The sequence below is a fragment of the Salvelinus fontinalis genome, chromosome 1 (genome assembly GCF_029448725.1).
Source record: "Salvelinus fontinalis isolate EN_2023a chromosome 1, ASM2944872v1, whole genome shotgun sequence".
Taxonomy (NCBI): domain Eukaryota; kingdom Metazoa; phylum Chordata; class Actinopteri; order Salmoniformes; family Salmonidae; genus Salvelinus; species Salvelinus fontinalis.
The window spans coordinates 79,809,257-79,833,442 of NC_074665.1; the positions used below are offsets into that span (position 1 = coordinate 79,809,257).

At 41.9% G+C, this 24,186-nt stretch overlaps 3 protein-coding genes across 4 annotated transcripts; 2 read left to right on the forward strand and 1 right to left on the reverse strand.

Annotated features, from left to right (window-relative positions):
* The first annotated feature begins 3,101 nt into the window (after window positions 1-3,101).
* Window positions 3,102-7,057, forward strand: LOC129862639 (protein-L-histidine N-pros-methyltransferase-like). 2 transcript variants are annotated; one of them, XM_055934504.1, is made up of 6 exons: window positions 3,104-3,484; window positions 3,691-3,852; window positions 4,183-4,373; window positions 4,528-4,737; window positions 4,800-4,984; window positions 5,246-7,057. In XM_055934504.1, the coding sequence occupies exons 2-6, from the start codon at window positions 3,757-3,759 to the stop codon at window positions 5,455-5,457; spliced, it is 894 nt and encodes a 297-aa protein (XP_055790479.1). In that variant the 5' UTR covers window positions 3,104-3,484; window positions 3,691-3,756; the 3' UTR covers window positions 5,458-7,057. The 2 variants fall into 2 exon arrangements, with proteins under 2 accessions (XP_055790470.1, XP_055790479.1); XM_055934495.1 differs by having other exon boundaries at window positions 3,102-3,852.
* Window positions 7,058-7,129: 72 nt separating this feature from the next.
* LOC129862651 (ER lumen protein-retaining receptor 2) lies at window positions 7,130-16,967 on the forward strand. The gene is made up of 5 exons (XM_055934516.1): window positions 7,130-7,442; window positions 9,569-9,669; window positions 13,942-14,100; window positions 14,229-14,481; window positions 15,867-16,967. Exons 1-5 carry the CDS (start codon window positions 7,352-7,354, stop codon window positions 15,899-15,901), a joined length of 639 nt encoding a protein of 212 aa, XP_055790491.1. The 5' UTR covers window positions 7,130-7,351; the 3' UTR covers window positions 15,902-16,967.
* A 232-nt stretch (window positions 16,968-17,199) lies between these two features.
* On the reverse strand, window positions 17,200-24,141 carry LOC129862607 (zinc finger protein 11-like). Its single transcript, XM_055934435.1, has 7 exons — window positions 23,943-24,141; window positions 23,347-23,549; window positions 23,131-23,232; window positions 20,718-20,813; window positions 20,495-20,605; window positions 20,261-20,384; window positions 17,200-20,130 (listed from the first exon to the last, which is right to left on the reverse strand). Exons 1-7 carry the CDS (start codon window positions 23,968-23,970, stop codon window positions 17,399-17,401), a joined length of 3,396 nt encoding a protein of 1,131 aa, XP_055790410.1. The 5' UTR covers window positions 23,971-24,141; the 3' UTR covers window positions 17,200-17,398.
* Between the last annotated feature and the right edge of the window lie 45 nt (window positions 24,142-24,186).

Sequence of the window (24,186 nt, forward strand, 5' to 3'; positions counted from 1 at the left end):
GGCCTTTTTCCCTTTATTCAGATTACACCTGCTCACTTTTGGTTGCTTGAAAAGGAAATAATTTCCAAAATATCTTTATTTTTTTAACAAGCCTTAGAAAGTTGGTTGCAATTTCAGTTGAATCCACCTGAAAGGACGGAACAAATAGTACAACAAATCTTGTGGTTAAATTCAAATATAGTAATTGATAAAAAAAATGTATTTATCGAAGAAATGTTTAAAAAAGGTATAATTTTTGTGAATGATATCATAAATAGGACTGGTGGAGTAATGTCACACATGCAGCTAACACAGACATATGGAAATGTCTGCTCTACCCAAAATTACAACCAATTAATTGCAGCATTACCACAAAAATGGAAGAGGCAGGTGGAAGGGGATAAAAGTAAGGAACTTGTATGTCGGCCTTATATTAAAGAACATAAATGGTTAAAGAAAAGTGTGATAAATAAAAACATATACCAATTTCATTTAAGGACCAAAAAACTTACAGCTGTGCCATATAAATTGCAAAATAGTTGGGAAGAGATTTTCGATGTACCCATTCCATGGCACATGGTTTATTAATTGATACGCAAAACAACGCCGGATTCAAAACTTCGAATTTTTCAATTTAAATTATTGTACAAAATTCTTGCAACTAATAGAATGTTATATATATGGGGGATACAATCTTCCCAGCTCTGTAGATTCTGCTGTGAGGAGGCAGAGTCATTAGATCATTTATTTTGGTATTGTCCGCATGTAGCTCGTTTTTGGTCACAGGTCCAGGAATGGTTGAAGAATTGCAACATTTGCGTAGAACTAACGCTACAGATAGCAATACTGGGGGATCTGAAAAGCCATAGTCAATCAAGCAATAATATAATAATTATTTTAGCAAAAATGTTTATTTTTAATTTACAATCCGTGGAAGCTATGAGAATAGGAAGATTCAAATATTTTGTGAAGCATCACAGCACAGTTGAAAAATATATGGCAAATAAAAATCCGAAATGGATGATGTTGGAAGATAGATGGGAAAGGTTGAGTGGAGCTGAAGGGTGGGACTAATAACAAGATACGGGATCTGTGAAATGTGTATAGGTGCGGAGCTATTGTGAAATAGCACAGTTACAAGTGGAAATCAAACTGGATGGACAACAGAAATAGAGGAAGGACTAAGAACAAACAAGAGAGAACTATTATAAAGTAGACTGTGTCTGTAAAATGTGTATAAGATGTATAAATTGAAGGTAAAAACAGAAATGTTTATCAGTTTACTCCAATTGGGGGATCGGTGGTAGGGTTTGCGGGGAATAATAATAAAGGTATACTCTTTAAAAAAGTATGTATGTCTATGTAGGTATGTGTATGTATATATGTGTATATGTATCCATACGTGAATGGATATATATATTTACCCCCAAAAATATGGGGGATTGGAAATGATGCAGACAATTACATTGGAAGCAACATTCTTTCCGCAATATTAAGCTGATCCACCCCCCCCAAAAAAAAAAAAAAAAAAAAACAGTGTATGAGACAGTCCCCCTCCAAAACGAATTATGTTTGGTTAGTAGAAACCCCACTGAGTATTTTCCCCCCCAGTTTATTGGAGACAGGTAGTAAAGTTGTTTTTTCTCTACAGTCCAATATCTATTCCATATACAATGAATTGCATTGGAGGCTATGGAGGGCCAGCAACACTTAAAATGACCTAGCTTTTGTTCAAACTCATCTGTTTTGTATTGTAGGGACTATAGTGAGTAGACTGGACCCTGGTTTTATGGAGACACAATCAAAAGTTTTTCCTGTACAGTGCAATATTTGCGGTATACAGAAATGTTATTCTTAGTTTATTTGACTTTGAAACATGTTTGTTTTGAAACCCATATTTAATGCAAATTTCACTTTAATACTTATTCATATTTGTTCATATTTATGTTTATACAATTATGTTTACTATATTATGAATAAATACAAGTTATTGACACTTTTCTACTATTATGTGGGGGACTTTTATTTCGAAAATGTCATATATTCCGTGGCTCGGAAATGCTTTTTTTTAGTGTTGCCAAAGATTTGTATAACTTATCCAAGATAGACCACAGCCTGTCGTTTCAAATGGGAACAGATGAGTCATAGGAGGTGGGCAGAGCCAAGCACAAGCTAGCGAGATCCTATTGCCCGATCCAGCATACATATGTATATTTCCGTTAGGGAACGCCTACTATGTGAAATGCGCGTGTGCCATAACTCAATTCGACTTTGCAATCCTAAACAACGTGCTTTTTAAAAACTTTGGCGAAGGCTAAATTCTACAAAACTTAGTCTACTCTGTTCATAACATATTCTAGTTTTGGGAACAGAAACGTGTATTGAGATCAAATGTTTAATCGATGAGAACATTTGCAGAATGTAGGCCAAAATCCATCTCTTTCCATCTTCTCCCACTGCTCGCTAATGAGCTTTCTCTCACTACCATATTTGATAGTGAGTGGAATCGCCAAGCGGATTCTTCATATTTATACATCCAGTGAAATATCTGTCTCAAGTTAGTCATAGCTTGCTACACGTCCTACCTAACTCCAGTAGCTTATGTATAATTAAGCAATAAGGCACGACGGGGTGTGGTATATGGCCAATATACCACGGCTAAGGGCTGTTCTTACGTACAACACATCGCAGAGAGCCTGGACACAGCCCTTTTTAGCCGTGGTATATTGGCCATATACCACAACCCCCAGAGGTGCCTTATTGCTATTATCAACTGGTTACCGACGTAATTAGCGCAGTAAAAAAAAGAAGTTTTCTCCTACCAGTGGTATATGTCAGCCAATCAGCATTCAGGGCTGGAACCACACAGTTAATAACTACAGATATGCTACCTCCCCAGAAATGTCTCTGTGCGTCTTGTCTCTCCACTTAACGTTAAGTCGCACCAGACAACTGAAACTGTGTTGAGGTGATTGAAAATGCCATCCATCTCTGCCGATGTGTGGTTTGGGGTGTGCATTGTTAAATAAAGGTTAAAGAAAAAAAGAAAACAATTAATTGTTGGACAAGACTGTGTGGGAACTATTTAGATGTAACACAGGAAGCAAACGTGTATTTCCAGATTTTTGCCCCCTATCCTTTTATGTAGGTTCATGGTGCTTTCAAGACAATTTGGGAACTCGGATTAAAAACGAGGTCGAATCATGACGTCAACGAACTTCATGTCGGAGCTCTCGGGTTCCCGAATTGAAATTCCGGGTGGATGACTGTTGAAAACTAATTTTACCTGTCGGGGTCGTTATTTTTCCTAGTTCCTAGTTGTTTTGAGTGCACAGAACTCGGAAATCTGGTATTTCCCAGTTGTTTTGAACGCAGCATTGCTAGGCTGGCAGTCTTCAGATGTGACCGTCACAAGACAATTCGAATTGAGCTGAAAGTATTTGCACAACGGATTAAGATGTCGAATAAATAACATGTGGACTCCAAAAGGTCACCACGCCTTCAGGTTTGTGTGTTTGTTATGTTTGGACCTGAAGGTATGCACTGCGTGTGCTATCACAATTGGATAATCTCTGGCTAGTTTATCTAATATTACATCTGTCTAACAACTTGAAAATCTAGTGACCAGTTAGTGAACAACCAGGCTGCCGCAGTCACTTTTCCCATAGCTGCCAAATCTGTTGCGTTATTGTCAGTATGTGTCATCTACAGCTGAGGACATTGCTTTTTGTAGCGTGGGTGTTGGGCTACATCGCCTTTCTGCTCGCTACTAGAAAGATGTGGACAGGGAAATACGTGCGCAGTCCACTCGCTCGTTCACTTTTCATGAACATGATAAGCGAAAGCGAAGAAGCCGGACAAGAAACCCAGGAGGTAAGTGTCTAACTACAGAGTTACCTTTAAACAAATAAACAACTATTTACTGGCAGAATATCACACTTCTCCCTGACATAATTTTGCCGAAGTGAGCATTTTAAAGGAAAAATTGTGCATTCAGCAAGAACCAGCGACTGTATTTCCTTGGTTGCCAGGTGGAATAGAAGTCATATTTCCTAATCAAATATTCAAGAGGTTTTATTTTATGTCTTTGTTTATGAAGAGATTGACACAAATAACCGGATAAACCAGTGTTGTGGCAATGAGTAGTTTTCACCGTCTCTTGCACACTCCCATTTCTCCTCCTTTCCCCTCCCTGCTCCTCAGTGGTACAAGTGCTCTCCAGACTTGTTGGGGGAGGTGGTTAGACCTCTGTTTGTGCAGAGCCATCTGGACCAGGACACCCAGGCTTTTCTGAGACGCAGCATAGAAAAGTCTGGCTGGATGTTCACCCAGTTCTACCACTCCTTCATCTCCACTGTCCTCAGCCCCATGGTGTCACGCACATCCATCAATGGGTAGGTAAACACAGCGTTTTAATGCTGTCATTCTGTCTTTCTCACGCCCTCCTGTTTTGGGTCTCTGCTTGCTCTTTTCTCGCCTCTTTCAATATTTTTTGTCCAGGTGCCGTACCCCTCACTCATTATTCTCCTTTCTCTACTTCTCTCCCAGGTTCCTAGGTCGTGGCTCTATGTTTGTGTTCTCTGCGGATCAGCTCCAGCAGCTGCTTCGCGTCGATCCCGAGTGGCGAGGGGAGAGACTGCTGGATCTAGGGGCCGGGGATGGGGGCGTCACTGAGGTGATGGGAGCCCACTTCAGAGAGGTCTACGCCACTGAGGTTTCTCCTCCCATGAAGTGGCACCTCCAGAGGAAGAAGTACAGGTAAGTGATACACACACATTACACACCACACACAGTCTCTGATGTCCTCTTCTTTCTCTTAGGCTTTTAGGCATTGATGAATGGCAGCATACTGGATTCCAGTATGACCTGATCAGCTGTCTGAACCTGCTGGACCGCTGTGACGACCCCCTGGATCTCCTCAGGGGCATCCACCGCTCGCTGGTGCCCAGCACGGGAAGACTCATCCTGGCCGCTGTCCTGCCCTTCCAGCCCTGGGTGGAGATAGGTGAGATGGAGCACAGATCAGTGATAGAGGTTGAAGACTTAGGGCCATGTCCTTACTTGAGACTTCCAGCTAAATCATATGTTGATGTCAATGAGATATTTGTGTGAATGTGTATGGAACTGCTTTCATCCTTTCGGGCTGGATAGTAACAGTATTTAAAATAAAATATACGGGGACAGGTAGAATACTTTTATTGTTTTGGCTGCCACAAGGCCTTTTCTAGATTGGTCTCCTGAATCTGTTTTTTTTTTCTGTCTCTAGGTGGGAAGTGGCAGCGCCCTAGAGAGCACATCAAAGTGAAGGGGAAGAAATGGGAGGAGCAAGTCACCAACCTGTCCAATGAGGTGTTCCGGGAAGTGGGGTTTGAGGTGGAGGCAGTGACTCGGCTGCCGTACCTGTGTGAGGGAGACATGTACAAAGATTACTATGTACTGGATGATGCTGTCTTCGTCCTGAAACCTGTGGAGGAGTGAAGTCAGTTACTGTATCTTGGAGTGCATCTCAATTATCCAAATTTGCATCCTTGTCTCCTTCCTTCATCTGCATTATCTTAAAACAACCAACCGTCCTTCCAACGGGACTGAACCATAGATAATGGCTGGTTCCACAGTGTAGGCTGACTGACTGATCTACAAATGATTTAGCACCATAAATAACAACTCGTTTATTATTTTTAGATTGTTCGGTCAGTCACCATTTACCCATAATGCATCATGGATTTGATGCTCTCAAACAGGGCCAAAGTCCTCTCGAGGCCTAAAGGCTGTATTAGCATGGGCAGCGCCATTTAGTACTTCCACCATTTTAATGTAGTCAACTGGGTGGGACTTCCAACTTATTTGGCTGATTTGTATTGGTGACCCTGTTGGAGTCATGCCCAACCGGGTCGTCAGTAGGGATCAGCCAATCGTGAAGAAAATTGACATTGCCTCAATGCTGCAGTCACAGCTGCTATAATAGCACAGATACCCATCCTTTGTTTTCAGATGAGTGCAGACCGAGGAGAGGAAGCAACTTTAGACTATTGAGATGCATCAGCTGACCTTTCCTAGAGCATCTGTGTACAGTAGATACAGTAGAAAGCTATCTGACTGGCTGCTGGATTTGTATTGAATTAGTGGAGGTTAAGTAAGATTTTCTTATTTACATTGAGAGGATTTCTCATTTACATTACCACTTTATCTCTTTGAAGTCAGCTGGGGAATCCTGGTTTGAAACTCGGGTAGCTTCCCTGTTTACCAACTGTCGTGTCATACTGTGTCATACCTCTACATTCTAAGCAACAAAAAAAACACAAAATGGATATTTGCCATTTGAATATAATAACCTGATTGGACTATAAAACACAACTCTGTAAATGATAGGGAGGAGGATCTCATCTTCTGTGCCAACATATCACTGTGGAAATTGTCTGTTCTTGGTTGAATTATAGTGATGTAAATGTATTGTCTTATTCTGGGTTAGTTGGTCATTTCTCCAACAATAACATTGTGATACTGTACATATGAACCGGTTGATCTAATTGATTTAGTCAAGCACAGATGGAGGGAATTCCTTCCCACCAGTCTATTTGTCTTCAGGTTTAATTATAAGGACACTGTTTCTAACTGTTGTATCATCAACTGGGCAGTAACTTTCTGTTACAATGATATCTGGATTGATTATTTATAGCAATGTGAGGCCTTGTCAGTGAATATCTCCCATCTACAGTTTTATAGGCAGCAGAACAAGTTTACTTTAATGTTCCAGTCAGTGTATTTTACGTAAAGTAATATCACCTCAACAATAAGAATATTTTTTCTGTGACTTATGTCATTCTTGACCTTCATATTCAATAGTAGCTAACTTTTTATATTTAAAGTGCAGTGGACGTTTGAGATGACGTATGTATCAGATAGGATGTAATTTACATGAAGGATGTCTTGGATGCCAGTATTGTGTGCATTTGAGTGACAAGTCTATTTAAGCTTATTTGAATATACTCTCCAATGTAGTTGTTCAATCCAATGTCAAATTCTCAGTTCGGTCTGTGGATTAGTTTGTTTTTTTAATAAATATACTAGTTAAAAATAATGACTAGAAATTCAATTTCTGTGATCACGGACATGCCCCTCCTACGGGCGTGTCCCATTCCGCGACCGTCAAGTTTTTCCCGACTTGCATTTGGGCGCCGCTATCTTTGGCCACGTCGCGCATTACTCGACATTTTCCCATTCATACAGAGGAAAACGTCCAGTTAGGTGCCTGACAGAACATCTTGTAAGGTTTTAAACCGGTCAGTAACAGGGGTTAGAAGGTCGAATTTGTTTTGACGGGCATAAGTTCGTGCTAGATAGGGCAAAGCCGCCTGCAACACCCAGCAGAATCATGAACATTTTCAGACTCACCGGCGATCTTTCCCATTTAGCAGCCATCATTATTCTACTTCTAAAAATATGGAAAACCAGGTCCTGTGCCGGTGAGTAAGATTCCCATTTGGAGTATTTGCAGGCTGCACACATCTCTGATTGACATCTTCATTCCAGCTAGCAACGATTCCTTGCAGTGGATTATTGTGTTGACAAGTTAGCTATTAGCTCGGTAACGAAGTTAGCGCTTGCGGCTTTATCAAACCAGATTGTTAACATTGATGCTAGTGTAACGGATGTGAAATGGCTAGGTAGTTAGCGGGTACGCGCTAGTAGCGTTTCAATCAGTTACGTCACTTGCTCTGAAACCTAGATGTAGTGTTGTCCCTTGTGTAACGGATGTGAAATGGCTAGCTAGTTAGCGGGTACGCGCTACTAGCGTTTCAATCAGTTACGTCACTTGCTCTGAAACCTACAAGTAGTGTGCAAGGGCCGCGGCTTTTGTGGAGCGATGGGTAACGACGCTTCGTGGGTGACTGTTGATGTGTGCAGAGGGTCCCTGGTTCGCGCCCGTGTCGGGGCGAGGGGACGGTTTAAAGTTATACTGTTACACTAAAACGTCCTTGTTAACAATGTTGGGAAAGGCCGAAATACACCTAGCCAAATTAAATCACCTACATCCCAGTGATCATGACACATTTGGCTGGTTATCGATAGTTAGCTTGAACAGCTAACTATTTGAGTACTATTTGAGTATCCCATTCATTTACTGACCAGCTAGCTGCTAGTGATGTCAGGCAACAGATTTGCGCATGTCAGTTTGGGGGCACCCATCAGTGCAGCGGGCGAATGCGCCACTATTAACCCGTTTCCGTGTGTGATATGTCATGCATCAGGTAACCTAGTGGTTAGAGCGTTGGGCCAGTAACCGAAAGGTTGCTAGATCGCATGGCAAGGCACAAATGTCGTTCTGCCCCTGTACAAGGCAGTTAACCCACGAATAAGAATTTGTTCTTAACTGACTTGGCTAGTTAAATAACGGTAAAATAAATAAAATTATCCCTGTTGTAGTACAAGAACTGGGAACTCGGAAACAAAAGAGCTCAGATTGCGAAAAATCGATATGACCGGCCATCCAACTCGGAATTCCAACTCAAAAACTTACGCCTCTTTCTAGTGTTTAGACTTTCCGACCTGAATCGTCACCTAATATTTTTCCGAGTTCCCAGTTGATTTGAACGCCGATGCTTCCCTGGCCTGACCTGTGACGTGGCAGCGCTTTTACTAAACGCAGATAAGAAAAATACCTGTCGAATGCACAGCTAGAGCAGAATATTTACTTTACCTTATACAAAATTAAATTAGTTCAATTCCAATGTCTCTTGGGAATACAAGGTTTGTTGCATAGTCTGTTGTGTGAACTGGTTTGGGGTTGAAGGTCAGGTTTAGGATGCATTATCTGAGCTGTCAGAGGAGTCATTGACACCTGTCATGTATCAACAACTTCAGTTGGCAGGTGGCCCACAAAAGTTTTTGTTTGTGACACCAATTCCAGTCAGGCAAAAATCTGTTTATGCTCAGGTACTGGGCCTGTCATTAGGAACATAACCACACCACAAAAGCTGAAAACATTCTTTAGTATAGTCTAGACTAGTGGTGTTATTAATGTATTGGGAGATTGACTACAAGTGGGTGTGAGGGGATATGTTGCCACTTGACAGTGTTTGCAGGCAGGCCTTCTGAGGGGCAGCTGTGAGTCTATGCCTGTTTAGATTGCCTGTAATAAAACACCTTGGAAGTCTTACGAACTGTAACAGCCAATCTAAGCAGGCAATCTAAACAATAAGAACTTTATCACTGTCATCACTATCTGGCCATGCTAGAGAGGACAGAAGCCTGGTGCAGGGTCTAACTGGGTTAGCCTGTGATATGGGATAAAATGAGCTTGCCAGGTTTGGATTCCTATCAAGAGGCCACCACAGTCCCTGTTCCTCCCTGGGAAGTTACACTGACCTGACTGGATAGGTGAAAGCAAGGATTCCACTTCTTAGTCTCACATCAACCCTGTCACGTCACATCAGTGGTCACTCTAAGGAAGGATGCACAACAATTTCAGATGAAGGACAAGAAGAGGAAGTTCTTAAGGCTTTTGAGATACACTCTTGGGGGACTGTTGTGAGTTTGGCAGAGAAGAGCAACATCTCACACACCTGTTGGTTGGTTGTCTCTCTGACAGGTATCTCCGGGAAGAGTCAGATCCTGTTCGCCATGGTGTTCACCACGCGCTACTTGGACCTGCTCACCTCCTTCATCTCCCTCTACAACACCACCATGAAGGTGAGACACTAACACCATAGACCCCCTCACCTCCATGAGGGTGGCAGGCTCATCCTCTTACAGCTCTTTGTGCAAGCGACATGCCCCACCCATGCTCTGTAGTAGAGCGATCTATTCACGAGTCAATATTGAAGTACTGATAAGTTGACACCCTTGTATATCCAAGGTTCATTGGTATATGTGAGTGGGTGTGTCCAAAACGTGTACCTCTAACTATGGATACTGCTAGTAAGTACATTTTAAAACCCAATAAGCAGATAATTTGTTAACTTTTCTCATCTGTATCTGAGGTTGCTTTTAGTAAGATGTCAACAGTGCCTTCAAAAAGTATTCAAAAGCCTTCATTTATTCAACATTTTGTTACAGCCTGAATTCAAAATGCATAAAATGTTCTATTTTTCTCACCCCTCCACACACAATACCGCATGACAGTGAAAACATGTTTGAAAATGTATTTCAAATGAAATACAGAAATATCTCATTTACATAAGTATTGACATCCATTTGCTATGACACTCCAAATTGAGCTCAGGTGCATCCAATTTCCTTTGATCTTTCTTTGTCACAACTTGATTGGGGTCCACCTGTGGCCAATTCAATTGTTTGGTTGTGATTTTGAAAGAAACACACATATCTATCTATATAAGGACAGTGCATGTCAGAGCAAAACTATACCATGAAGTTGAAGGAACAGTCCATAGATCTGCAAGAGGAAATTGATGATGCATACAGTGGCAAGAAAAAGTATGTGAACCCTTTGGAATTACCTGGATTTGTGCATAAATTTGACTAAATCTGTTCATCTTAAGTCACAACAATAGACAGTGTGCTTAAACTAATAACACACAAATTATTGTATTTTTCTTGTCTATAATGAATACATAATTTAAACAGTCACAGTGTAGGTTGGAAAACGTATGTGAACCCCTAGGCTAATGACTTCTCCAAAAGCTAACCTCACAAAATTCGAGTTTGCTCGAAGCATTTCCTGAGAAGAACCGGGCCTTGAACAAAAGAGATCTCAGAAGACCTAAGATTAAGAATTTTTGCTTTGCATAAAGCTGGAAAGGGTTACAAAAGTATCTCTAAAAGCCTTGATGTTCATCAGTCCACGTTAAGACAAATTCTCTATAAATGGAGAAAGTAGAGCACTGTTGCTACCCTCCCTAGGAGTGGCTGTCCTACAAAGATGACTGCAAGAGCACAGTGCAGAATGTGCAATGAGGTTAATTACGAAGAATCCTAGAGCGTCAGCTAAAGACTTAGGCCCTATCATCGACAGAAAAATGAATTCCCAAGTTTATCAAGACATTTTGCTGGAGAATGTCCACAGGACACCAACCCAAAACACATTAGTAAATCAACAGAATGGCTTCAACAGAAAAAAATACGCCTTCTGGAGTGGCCCAGTCATAGTCCTGACCTCAACCCGATTGAGATGCTGTGGCATGACCTCGAGAGCAGTTCACACCAGACATCCCAAGAATATTGCTGAATGAAGCAGTTTTGTAAAGAGGAATGGTCCAAAACTCCTCCCGACCGTTGTGCAGGTCTGATCTGTAACTACAGAAAACATTTGGTTGAGGTTATTGCTGCCAAAGGAGGGTCAACCAGTTATTAAATCCAAAGGTTCACATACTTTTTCAACCCTGCACTGTGAATATTTACACGGTGTGTTCAAGAAAGACATGAAAAAGTATAGTTGTTTATTTATTAGTTTAAGCAGACTGTGTCTATTGTTGTGACTTAGATGAAGATTATAACATTTTATGACCAATTTATGCAGAAATCCAGGTAATTCTAAAGGGTTCACATACTTTTTCTTGCCACTGTATATCTGGGGAAGGGTATAAAACAATTTCTAGAGTGTTAAAAATTTCCACAGTGGTCTCCATTGGGAAATGGAAAAAAACATGAACTACCCAGACTCTCCCTAGAGCTGGCTGTCCAACCAAACTGAGTACTGGGCAAGAAGGACCTTGGTCAGGGAGATGACCAAGAACCCAATGACCACTGACAGAACTACATAGTTCCTTGGCTGAGATGGGAGAACCTGCAAGAAGGACAACAGTCTCTACAGCACTTAACCATTCTGGGCCTTGAGAGAGTGGCCATATGGAAGCCACTCCTGAGAAAAAGGCACATGACAGTACACCTGGAGTTTTCAAAAAGGCAGGTGAAAGACATGCTGACTAGACTGTGTGCGTCATCGCGCGCATGTTGATTTTGTCCAGACGCGATCAGGACACTTTGGTTGAAATATCAAAACAAGCTCCGAACCAATTATATTAATTTGGGGACTGGTCGAAAATAATTAAATATTCATGGGAATTTAGCTAGCTAGCGTGCTGTTGCTAGCTAATTTGTCCTGGGATATAAACATTGAGTTGTAATTTTACCTGAAATGCACAATGTTCTCTACTCCTACAATTAATTAAAGGTAAACAGAGTTAGTTTCTAGTAATCTCTTCTTTGAACTTTATATGGCGGTTGGCAACCGACTTTAAGGTGCATCACCACCAACTGAACTGGAGTGTGGACCTCAGTTAATCGTTCAATCACCCATGTGGGTATATGCTCCTAAAAACCAATGAGGTGGGACTTTCAGCTATTTTAGCGCCTGGCTATGTAGACACGAGTGAGCAGTGTGGATACAATGATTGAATAACATGTATGTGTAATTTTATTTTGTAACGCAAGTGCTGTGGTCAGCATGAAAGGCAAAATATTCTCTTGTCTGAGACAAAAATATAACTGTTTGGCCTGAATGCAAGTGCTATGTCTGGAGAACCAGGCAACAGCTCATCACACTTCTAACACCATCCCTACCGTGAAGCATGGTGGTGGCAGCATCATGCTATGGGGATGCTTTTCAGCGGCAGAGACTAGGATCCAAGTACAGGGAAATCCTATTAAATCTGTGGAAGAACTTGAAGATTGCTGTTCACCGCAGCTCCCCATCTAACTTAAAAGAGCTTGAGAAAATCTACAAGGAAGAATGGGAGAAAATCCCCAAATCCAGATGTGCAAAGCTGATAGACATACAGTACCAAAGACAACTCAAAGCTGTAATTTCCACCAAAGGTGCTTCTACAAAGTATTGACTCATGTGAATTCTTAAGTAAATTGGATGTTTATGCATTTCATTTTCAATAAAGTTGCTAACATTTCTAAACATTTTCACTTTGTCATTATGGGGTTATTGTGTGTAGATGGATGAGAGAATCTATTTTAATACATTTTCAGGATATAACACAATGAGGAATAAGTCAATGGGTATGAGTACTTTCTGAAGACTGGTTAACTCGGGTCTGCAACCTTTTCTAGTATATATATATTTTTAAACCTTTTGCAAGCTATAAAGTTTTCATAATTTTAAAAAGCTTTCAAATTGGCACATTCTTCTCTACCCTGCAACTCTTCCCTGGGTCTGTGATGTACAACATATGTTTTCTGTCAACATACCTGCTAAATAATCTAAGGGGACCACATAAAATCTTTAGTTTTTTCCCCAAATTTTGTTTCCTGTTTTTATTTTGGTACTCAATATTACAATTATTCATAGCGAAACAATGAGTCCATGAAAATATTTAAATCGCATCAGAAGACCATTATTGAGGTCTGATTTTAGATTTTTTTGTTGGTGTAATTCCCCTTTTTAATTGCTCATCTATCAAGAGGAATGTGTAGGTCTAGCAATTTTCTGCTGTTGGCCGACTGCTGCAGCACATCAGGGCAGTTTGCGAAACAATGGCCAACCAATGATTATGTGTATCAATATAGTGCTGTCAGGTAAGCCTACTTTGCAGTTAACATTTCAATTAGATTCTTTTGGGGAAACTCATTCGGTCTACCCACAAGATGGTTATCATTAGCATCGCTAACTGTCTAGATAGACACGCGCGCACCAAACAGACGGGGGCAATATTGCTGAACATTTATTGGTGGATGTTACATTTGGCTTTTTAAGGCAATAGTGGATAACCAGAGGTGGGATAATGTCAATGTGGCTTTGATTGGATAGTAGCTGGGAGATTTATGTTTATGACAGTTTGCAATGGAACACTTTAAATGCATGTACTTTTAGAATTAATTGGCGAGCCACTCATAGGTGAGCTGCGAGCTAATCTACCTGTTGGAGACCCCTGGGTTAAAGTAATTTGGATGTAAACACACACACACACACTCGCCTTCCAAGTTACAGTGAAGGGATCATCTAATCAGAGTGCTGTATGTATCCTCACCCTTGACTAGTGGATTGTATTGTTTCAGGTAATTTACATTGGCTGTGCGTATGCCACCGTGTACCTGATCTACACTAAGTTCAAGGCCACGTACGACGGTAACCATGACACCTTCAGAGTGGAGTTCCTGGTCATCCCCGTGGGAGGGCTGGCTTTCCTTGTCAACCACGACTTCTCTCCTCTCGAGGTAAGTCCACACACACACGTCTCGGTATGATGAGTGCATACGGCATCCGTGTCTTATACAGCAACTGATTTAGAGCCACACACTCCACCTCACTCCCCCCCCCCCCCCCCCATCTTCTCTCCCTCCAGATCCTGTGGACGTTCTCCATCTACTTGGAGTCAGTGGCCATCTTGCCACAGCTCTTCATGATCAGTAAGACTGGCGAGGCGGAGACTATCACCACCCACTACCTGTTCTTCCTGGGCCTGTACCGGGCTCTCTACCTCATCAACTGGATCTGGCGCTTCTATTTCGAGGGTTTTTTCGACATGATTGCTATCGTGGCCGGGGTCGTTCAGACAATCCTCTATTGCGACTTCTTCTATCTGTATGTAACGAAAGGTGAGTCGAGTTGCAGTCTGCCAACTTATTTCCTAAGTAAATTTGGTGCCAAGTGTGACGCTGTAGTGTCCTTTTACTCACTTCTCTAACAGTCGCCGAAACTGTTACAGAGTGCTTAGAGTAATGCCCCATTCACATCTTGACTTATTTCATTATGCCTTATGCCATCTTCATGCAATCTGGTTCCGCTACTGGACGGCGAACATAGAAACCCTATGCTTCTCCATCCAGTAATGGAACCAGATTGCATGAAGATGAGACCGCGCAAGACAAGATTGAGGAGAGTCTCTAGTCAGAGATCACATTTATTTTGGAAGATTGCAAAACGACTTTCATTCTAGACAGGAGAAACATATTGTTTCAGGTGATAATAAAACATTTATTTTATTTTTTCTTAAACTTGTTTCTCAAATTTTCTTCCAAGTTAAACTAGCTTACAGAGCAGCTAGCTAACGGTAGCTAAAAGCTAGGCTATGCTGAAGATATTGTAGCTAGCAACCTGCACCAAATAATTAGAAATAAAAACAAACTCAAATGGGAGGCAAGTCACATAGTATAATTGGCTTAACGGTCAATGTGTATTTAACAATACTATTAAAATAGTACTCACTTATAGGAATGGTTAATTGTTTACAAGCCACTTGATATCCCATAAAACCATTGCTGAAAATCACATCTTGTTCACCTATATTTAGCTTTTTGTTTTTATTTTATTGCTCGTTTGTTTTTGTATTACGTTATTTTTTGTACTACATTGATATTGATTACTGCATTGTTGGGTTTAGAGCTGCTAGAAAATCATTTCACTGTACTTGTACACGGACTCTGGCTGCGCTGAAGATAATGCAGTTTGGAAAAATGTAAAGTATGCACATCCGTTTCACAACAGAGCCTTCAACTGCAGGGTGCGCTGTGGTACAACACTGTTGCATACGGTTCCCATTTAAATGAATGACATCCGGCACATCTCTACAGACTGCTCAGATGTAATGTGAATGAGGCATTAAGTATTCTATGGGGTACTGGTTTTGACACAAAGCTAAATGTAAGAAAATGGGGCTGGGTGTATCGTGCAATGGTGACTTAATGAGGCCGTGCAGCGTGAATAAGCTGGCATGAACTTTGACTTGTGAGTCTAGTGTCTCATCTTACCCCGTTCTATATTAACTGGGAGCTATAATGGTTTAGCATTTGTATACGTTGGCTAACTAACCAGGCACTTTACTCCTACTCTCAATGTGGAAGCCTAGGGTCTTAAAGTCCAGTATATATGATTGACTGGTCACTTTCAGCACTCTGGTATCTGTTGTTACAGATGTGAAGAAAATGTGCTCTACATTGGTTGAACAGGAGCGTTGAACCTAAACATCTCTCCTCTGTTTCAGTACTGAAAGGAAAGAAGCTGAGTCTGCCAGCATAAGTGCCAAAGATCATCCATTTGGCAGACTCGTGGATGGTGCGACAAAGGAAACCGTTGCCGCCATCCCACCCCCTCTACTTCCCCCACCAGTGTAAGATGCGTGAGACAGAGAGCGAGACTTTTACAGTTTGTCCTGTCTCCTGACCACTTTCAGCGACACCCATGGGCCTGTTCAGGGGGGTGCAAACGTAAGGGCTCTCAGAAAGAAATGTACTGTGTAGAACAGATGATTATGTAGAGCTAGAAAATAGTTGTCAGCTCAATTCATTATATTTCTATCTGCAACGCTTTGAACGCTTCCTCGCTGATTACACCCCAGAATCAACCTGAAGAGGCCATCTTGCAGCTTTCTGTTTGATGCATCTTGCCTTTTTTTATCACGGTATAAAGGAAGAATTTTTCTACATAATTGTACTCTGATTTGACACATTAGCGAAAGAGTTGAAAACAAATTGCCTTTGATTTGGCACCGTAAAATATTGGAGCCAACTTCTTGGGGTGGGATATTAACTGAAACCATTTGTAAGAGTATTAAGAGTATTTGCTATCTCAAATGTACATAGTATTTTTTTCCTGAATCCCAATGGAGCGGAAGTGTAATGGAGGCGTTGTATCCCTTGGCTTTGGCTGGAAAACCTTTTTGTTTGTCTTTCTGACCCAGTGTACATTCCTGTATAAAGATGGCAGTTAAAACTGTTCATGTCCTAGTCAATACTTAATATTTCCCCAAACTGACTTTTTTTGAATGAAGTTGGACGTTACCAGTAACTGTCACCTGCTATTTGAATTAACTGTACATTTTCAGTGGATATGAGATCTCTGAGCCCCAAAGATGTTTTCACTGATACAGTAACTGCCTCATCTGCATTGCTGTAAATGGCTTTCAATTCACATTTACGTCAACATTTTCTTACACCAAACAATGGGCTATCTATATTTATCATAGTCTGTCATTTCAAAATGTCTCATTCAATGGCAATATACTGTAGGCTACCAAGGCAGAAATCAGCTCCTGAAGCCATTCATGTTCTATTCAGATACATCTTTCAATAAAAGATAATGTCCATATTGTTGAGCTCACTTTAGAAGAGATCTAGCTGTTAATCTTTGACAAACATGATTCTACGGGCATTGTTAAATTGGAACCAGAATGACTACCTTATTTTAAAGACATCTGTCTTCACATGCAGGTCATTCCAAGTGGTTAGGATTTGTTTTTTTCCCCCTGAGCTTTCTTTTGCATCATGTTGCCATCACAAAAATATTTTACGGGAAACATTTGACTCTGGCTTCCTGACTTGACTGAATGAGGTGTTGATGACTGTACTTTATTAATTGCAGAATAAATGAGTTAATCACTACAGCCATAGTAAAAAATGAAATACAACATTATGCATGTTCAATTCAGGCAGTGTTATTTGCTACTGGCTACATAATAAGCTACATATTTTGCAGTTAATTTACAGTTGGATAACACAAGCATTTATAGAACATTGACTAATAAGCTGGGTGGCATTTGTCTTGATGAGTCCGCAAACGGTCTCTACGATTGAAAGCTTTCCCGCAATCCATACATTGGTAGGGCTTCTCTCCCGTGTGAGTCTTCATGTGTCTGCTCAACTGATGGGAGGTGCCGAAGGACTTGTCACAGGTGAGACATGGATAAGGCTTCTCCCCGGTATGACTTCGTCGGTGTATGGTGAGATAATGGGCTTGAACAAAACCCTTCCCACAGTCCTTGCACTTGAATGGCCGCTCTCCAGTATGGTATCTCATGTGTATCCTCAGTTCAGATGCGGATTTGAAAACCCTTGTACACTCCTTATATGTGCAAGAATAAGGATTCTCCCCTGTGTGAATCAGCACGTGTCTTGCCAATGGGGCAGGGCTGTAGAACCCCTTACCACAGTAGGAACACGGGTAACGCACCCCTTTGTGGTATACATTCTCATGCATCTTCATTTGACCTTTGTCCCTGAAAACTTTGTTACACTGGGAACAAGGGATGCGTTTCACCTGAGGAGTGTGAACACGATTCATGTGAGATTTCAGAATCCCCTTGGATTGGAAGGTCTTACCACACTCCCAGCAAAGGCATGGTTTCTCTCCCGTGTGATTTCTCTGGTGTGTCACAAGAGCAGTTTCAAAATGGAACTTCTTTGGACAGTGGGAGCACTTGTATGGGGGCTCCCCGCCAGTGTGAATCCTCTGGTGTCTGATGAGAGCTGCTAAATCAGCGTAGCTTCTCTCACAGTAGGTGCAGCGGAACGGACCGCTGAACTGATGGTCATCGACGTAGTGTCTGGAGAGGTACCTTATCACATTGAAGCTCTTCTCACACATGGTGCATTGAACCGGTTTGTGCTCTACCTTGTGTATTGCAAGTGTTTCTTGGTCTGGGAACATCCTTCGGCAATAGGCACAGCGGAGCGGGTTGTGGATGCGCTTGTGTGCCGTCAGTGTGGATTTTAGTCCGAATTCCTTACCACATTCAATACACTTATGGACTTTCTTTCCCCCTAATTCAACAGGTTCACCCTTCTTCACCTTGCAAAACAGTCTCATGTGCCTCCTCAACACAAAGTCAAACTTGTACTTCGACCCACAACGAGGGCAAGCATGTGGGCGCTCATCTGAGTGAGATAGAATGTGATATCGCAAGTATCCCAATATAAATTTATGGCAAATAGGACACCTTGCACAGCGTTTGGATGATCCTATAGGTGCGCTGGGTTCCGGGGAAGAAGATTCAGTTGCATTGGTGGAGGACGACTCACTGTCCTTAGGCGTTTCCTCAATAGGAAAGACACATCTTTCAATATGTTTCTGGAAGCTTCTCAAGGTCTTGTAAATCTTCTTACACGTGGGACATCGATAGGGCCAGTCACCAGTGTGAGTCACCATGTGTTTCCTCAAGACTGCAGGACGCTGAACGACCTTACCACACACCTTGCATGTCCTACGCTCCAGGGACCTTTTGGCCCTTGCGGATGACCCCTCCACGGAATGCATGTAGGTGAAGGCAGAATTCTGTTTGCTCAGAGTGGCAGAGAGTTGTAGGATTTCTGCTTCACATGTCACGCTCTGCTGGTGTGTACTGCCTGATGGCCCTGGGTCTGTCTGCCCCGTAGCTGGAAGACCACTGCTCTCTCCAAGCTCCCCTTGTTGATGACTCAGAAACAGACAAGCCTCTTCATGAGCCTTCACACTGTAATCGTGCTTGAAAGTCCTCTCACAGTTACTACATTGATGAATGCCTTTCTTCGGATGGGACTCCATGTGGATCTTCAGTTCGGAAGGGTTAGGGAAGACCTGTTCGCACACTCTGCACTTTTTGGGCTCGGTGTGGATAATCTGATGCCGCTTCATACTCGAACTTGTGGCTAAAGTCTTCCCACAAACAGGACATGTCTTGCAGACAATGCGTTTTTGTTTTTTTTCGCTTTGGGCTACTTTTTGTCCTGGCGGACGGGGTAAGATTTTCTTCAACATCAGACCCTTGTATTGCATTACTGATATGGACGGCTCACTTTCCTCAGGCATTTCCTCAATAGGAAAGACACATTTTTCAGTATGTTCCTGGAAGCTTCCCAAGGTCTTGTAAATCTTCTTACAAGTAGGACATTGATAGGGCCAGTCACCAGTGTGAGTCACCATGTGTTTCCTCAAGACTGCAGGACGCTGGACGACCTTACCACACACCTTGCATGTCCTACGCTCCAGGGACCTTTTGGCTCTCCCAACCGTTTGACTGGATTTTGGGGTCTGTGTTACGTTAGCAATAACAACCCCTTGTAGGTCCACTGAGGGCTTTTGTATCATGGAGGACATGATTGCTTTAGACACGCCTATGCTTATCTTTTGTCCAGGTTTGACTGTTGTTCTGCATTGTTCACCATGGGTTTCCTCTTTCTTTTGGGGGTGCTTTTTGAGAAGTTTGAAAGGCTTCTCTATCCCATCTTCCCCTATAACCATCACTGTTTCATACTCCGGATCTCTCTCTGTCACTTGGTCAGCAAACTCTGCATCATCCTCTGCCTCCTCGTCATTAACAGAGGATATTTTGTTTTTCTCACATTCCCCTGACCTGCTATCCACCCCCTCTTCTCTTTCTTTTACATCCATACTTTTTCCTTCTTTCTCCACCTCTGTTGCAATCACCACCCTTTCCACAGGAGGAAGACAGAGAGCTGAGAGAATGCAGTCCCCATCGGTGGAAGATGGAGGGTCTGTGAAAGAAGAAAAAAGGGAACCAAAACTCAACCCAGTAATGCTCGATAGATGTAATTTGCCATTGGTTGTGTCAAAACAAATCCATCATGTAAAGCATGAAAATTATGGGTTCTGTGAGATGCCTACCATGGTTGTCTAGCTGGCCGAGGTCTCTGTGGTACTGAAGTAGGGTTTTCAGCTGCTGAGGGTGAGACACGGACTCAACACATTCCTCCAGAACAGAGGGAACATCGCCGAGCAGCGAGGAAGCCTGACAAATGAGGGATACAGAGTTAGAAAGAACATAGGTAGAATTCCCACAAAGCCTAAGTGCTAAGCCCATGGTTCCTCTATATGATTTTAGTTTATTTCTACTAGTACCTGTTGGAAGTTTGACATGGGAAGTAGCTTCTCAAGTCTCGAAAGAAATTGCCACATGAGATTCTGTATGGCTGCGTCATAACTGGGACCAAATTCTACAGGAAAAACATCCTAAAACAGAGTAATGAAATATAAGCTATGAAAACCTCTCAGAGGAGACTATTTAATTTGTGGAAATGACACACAGCTATTCCAGACACACAGCTATTCCATACCCACTGACCTGGAAGAAATGTTCTCTCTCATCAGGGTCTTTCAGAAGGGTTTGAACCAGCCCCAGAAAGTTGGATTCAGATAATCCTACCTCTGCATCAGTCGCCTGAAACACATAATATAAACATGTTGCCTTCATCAGGACATCTAGATGATAGTTTGTCATTTAGGTTGCATATGTTTTTGCAATAACGTATCATTGTTAGTGATGCACCGATATGACATTTTTGGCTGAAACCGATATCTGATATTTTCCTTGACAAAAAAATTAGATCCCGTTATTTAAAATTTTAGCGGCCTTTTAAGCATTCTAGTACAGTTAAATAGTTAACACACACACATGGACGCAGCGGTCTAAGGCACTGCATGTCAGTGTAAGAGGCGTAACAGTCCCTGGTTCGAATCCAGGTTGTATCACATCCGGTCGTGATTGGGAGTCCCATAGTGCGGCGCACAATTGGCCCAGTGTCGTCCGGGCAATCATTGTAAATAAGAACTTCTTCGTAACTGACTTGCCTAGTTAAATAAAGGTTACACACACACACCACACTGACCAAAATGTTATTTTGTTGGCATTTACGTATGTCCCCATTACCAGTAAAACATAATCAAAACCTATTTCTTCCTCTTACTTGCTGTGCTGTTTCGTTGTTCAGTCGTTTCATTCTCAACCAGGATTTCTATGGAACGCCATTTGGGTCTTTGCGTGTCAAACAAGATACACGTCAAATAACACTTGATCAACCAGGACCTGAATATGCGTTCATCAATTTTTACGTTGATTACACTATCCCTCGTATTTTATATGTCACAACGATTCATCGATACGTATGCTATGATGCTGGTAAAGTTGTCTCACGCACCTACAGTGCTGGTCACAAAAAAAACTACCTAGCTCATGGATGCAAACAATGTTCTTCCCCAAAAACAGCAAAACAATCTGTTTCAGTAGCTACAGCTAGCTAACTATATAGCTAGGTGTCATCTGAAATAATTTATAAGACAGTTCTTATTTGATTAATGGTGGTTGGACCCATCTATGTGACGCTAGCCACAATATGGATTAGCCACAATAGTGGACTTTGCAGTTAGCCTTCAAAATAAAACTATGGCATAATTCTACTATTTATATTAATTTACATCACTGTCAATGACATACTTTTATTTTGAAGGCAAACCGCAAATTCCACTTGTGCCTAATTCTTATTGTGGCTAGCTTCACAATACGGTCCAGTTGAGCCTCACTAGCCAGATGAAGCTAGCTGGCTGCTTATAACATTAGCTTTGGGCAACAGGGTTAAGTAGCTGACTAGCTATTTATTGTCATGAACTGAAGTTCAATAGGCAAACAACAAGTGGCAACCTTGCTAATACTTACAAGGATTCCTAAATCATTGCTAAGAATAATGAAAATTACTGCAGTTTCTACTGGTCATTGTTTTCAGGCTGGTTGTATTGATGCTAGCTGGGTACCAAGCTAAAGCTAACTACCCCAGAAGTTGCAGTCGAACAAATTATGCTTTATTACCAACGCGGTTTTGTAAACACATCGTTCGTGGCTGGTGTTTGCAGACATTTTTGTACAGCTTTGACAGTGCTACTGTATCTTTGTTGACACGCAAAGACCCAAACGGTGTTCCATAGTATGCATGTTGTGAAGCAAATAGCAGTGAAGCTTCTACTGCGTAACTACGGTAGGGCAACATCTGAAAAATAGTGTACCGGTGCTCGACCAGTCAGCTTAAGCCAACATTACATTTACATTACATTTAAGTCATTTAGCAGACGCTCTTATCCAGAGCGACTTACAAATTGGAAAGTTCATACATATTCATCCTGGTCCCCCCGTGGGAATTGAACCCACAACCCTGGCGTTGCAAGCGCCATGCTCTACCAACTGAGCCACACGGGACCAGGGACTGTTACGCCTCTTACACTGACATGCAGTGCCTTAGACCGCTGCGTACATGTGTGTGTGTTACAACATGACCCACGACAGATAACGGTTGATTGTCAAGGGCAATGAATTCCATTATCTTGGCTTTAATTGATTTCATCTTTGAGTTGTCTCGCTGAAATGTTCTTACTCTTTCAAATGACTGCTCGATTTGTTGACTGCTCAATCCACACAGTAGACATTGTGTGGGCTAGGTTAGGAATGCTGTGTTGACCGTGTAGCGAAATTTTTTACGTGGTGTCATACCTAAGTTATATAGGTATGCACGGTAGCTTTGACATCGGTTTTTAACATCGGCGTTAAACTAGACATCGGGTCGATACCGATGTTGGCATTTTTGGCTAATATCGCCCGATTCCGATATTCTCACCAATATATCGTGCCTCCCTAATCAATGTCTTAACAAAAATATGCCTATGACTGACTGATTTAGACATTAGCTGAGTCTCTGCCCTAAGGAGCTCACCTGTGTCCCCCAGAGAGGTGTGAGGGTCTGTATCCTGTCCAGGTGTGGCTGAATGGTCTGGAGGTCTGTGATCGGCTTGGAGCGACACAACTCTAGGACCAGCTGAAACCAGAGCAAACATGTCAGGAGACTTATTTGAGACAAAAGATAACTAAATATGATCATATTACATCATTCCCCACAATGATGAGCACTAGTTCTGTCTCTTCTTCTCACCCGCGCTCGAAGACCCAGAATAAGTTGGGCCCTCTGTCTGAGGTTCAGAAGCTCTGGAACCATCTCTGTGACCATGGTAACAAACTCCTCCAGCATCCCATAATCCATCACGTGTCTCTGCTGGATTGTTTGCCAGATGGCTGCAGAGACCAGCCGCAGTGGTGGGACCATGAGGCGCAGAGAGGGGAGAGGAAGAGGGGGACCTGAAACACAGAAGTTGACTTAGTTGTTCACAAATCAATTTATAAGTACCTATTATTGCACATTACATCAAACTCTAGCAGGATGAACAAACTATAAAACACTAAAAGATGTGAGAACGACGAGCAACTATTAGTAAATGAATCAAATGTATTTTATAAAGGCCTTATTACATCAGCAGTTGTCACAAAGTGCTATACAGATACCCAGCCTACAACCCCAAACTGCAAGTAATGCAGTTGCAACTGACTGATAAATATGTTTTTTGTTTATGTTCTTCAACATTCGGTTTCAGGAAGTTAGCCACTTTGCTAGCTAGCTCGTCATGTAGTTGCTATACTGATTTCTTTATATCCACTGTCTAGCTACCTTTTTAGCTAAAAGTCCTGTTTTACCTTTTCCCCCATGGATGCGTCTTTCCATATTGAGTGTTCCTTGCCGTTACATCCGAAAACGGTAGGTGTGAAAATGATGTTAATAATAGCCACGTTTACTCGTAAGTTTGCACAAAAAAAACGTTAGGTTGTTACGTTATCTTTTGTAACTCAATCAAAGATGGTGGCTCAATGGTCGTTAATGGTACCTATTTTACCTCCGTGTGGAAGCTATATCGACATTGCAATGGTTCCGCACAAGCTC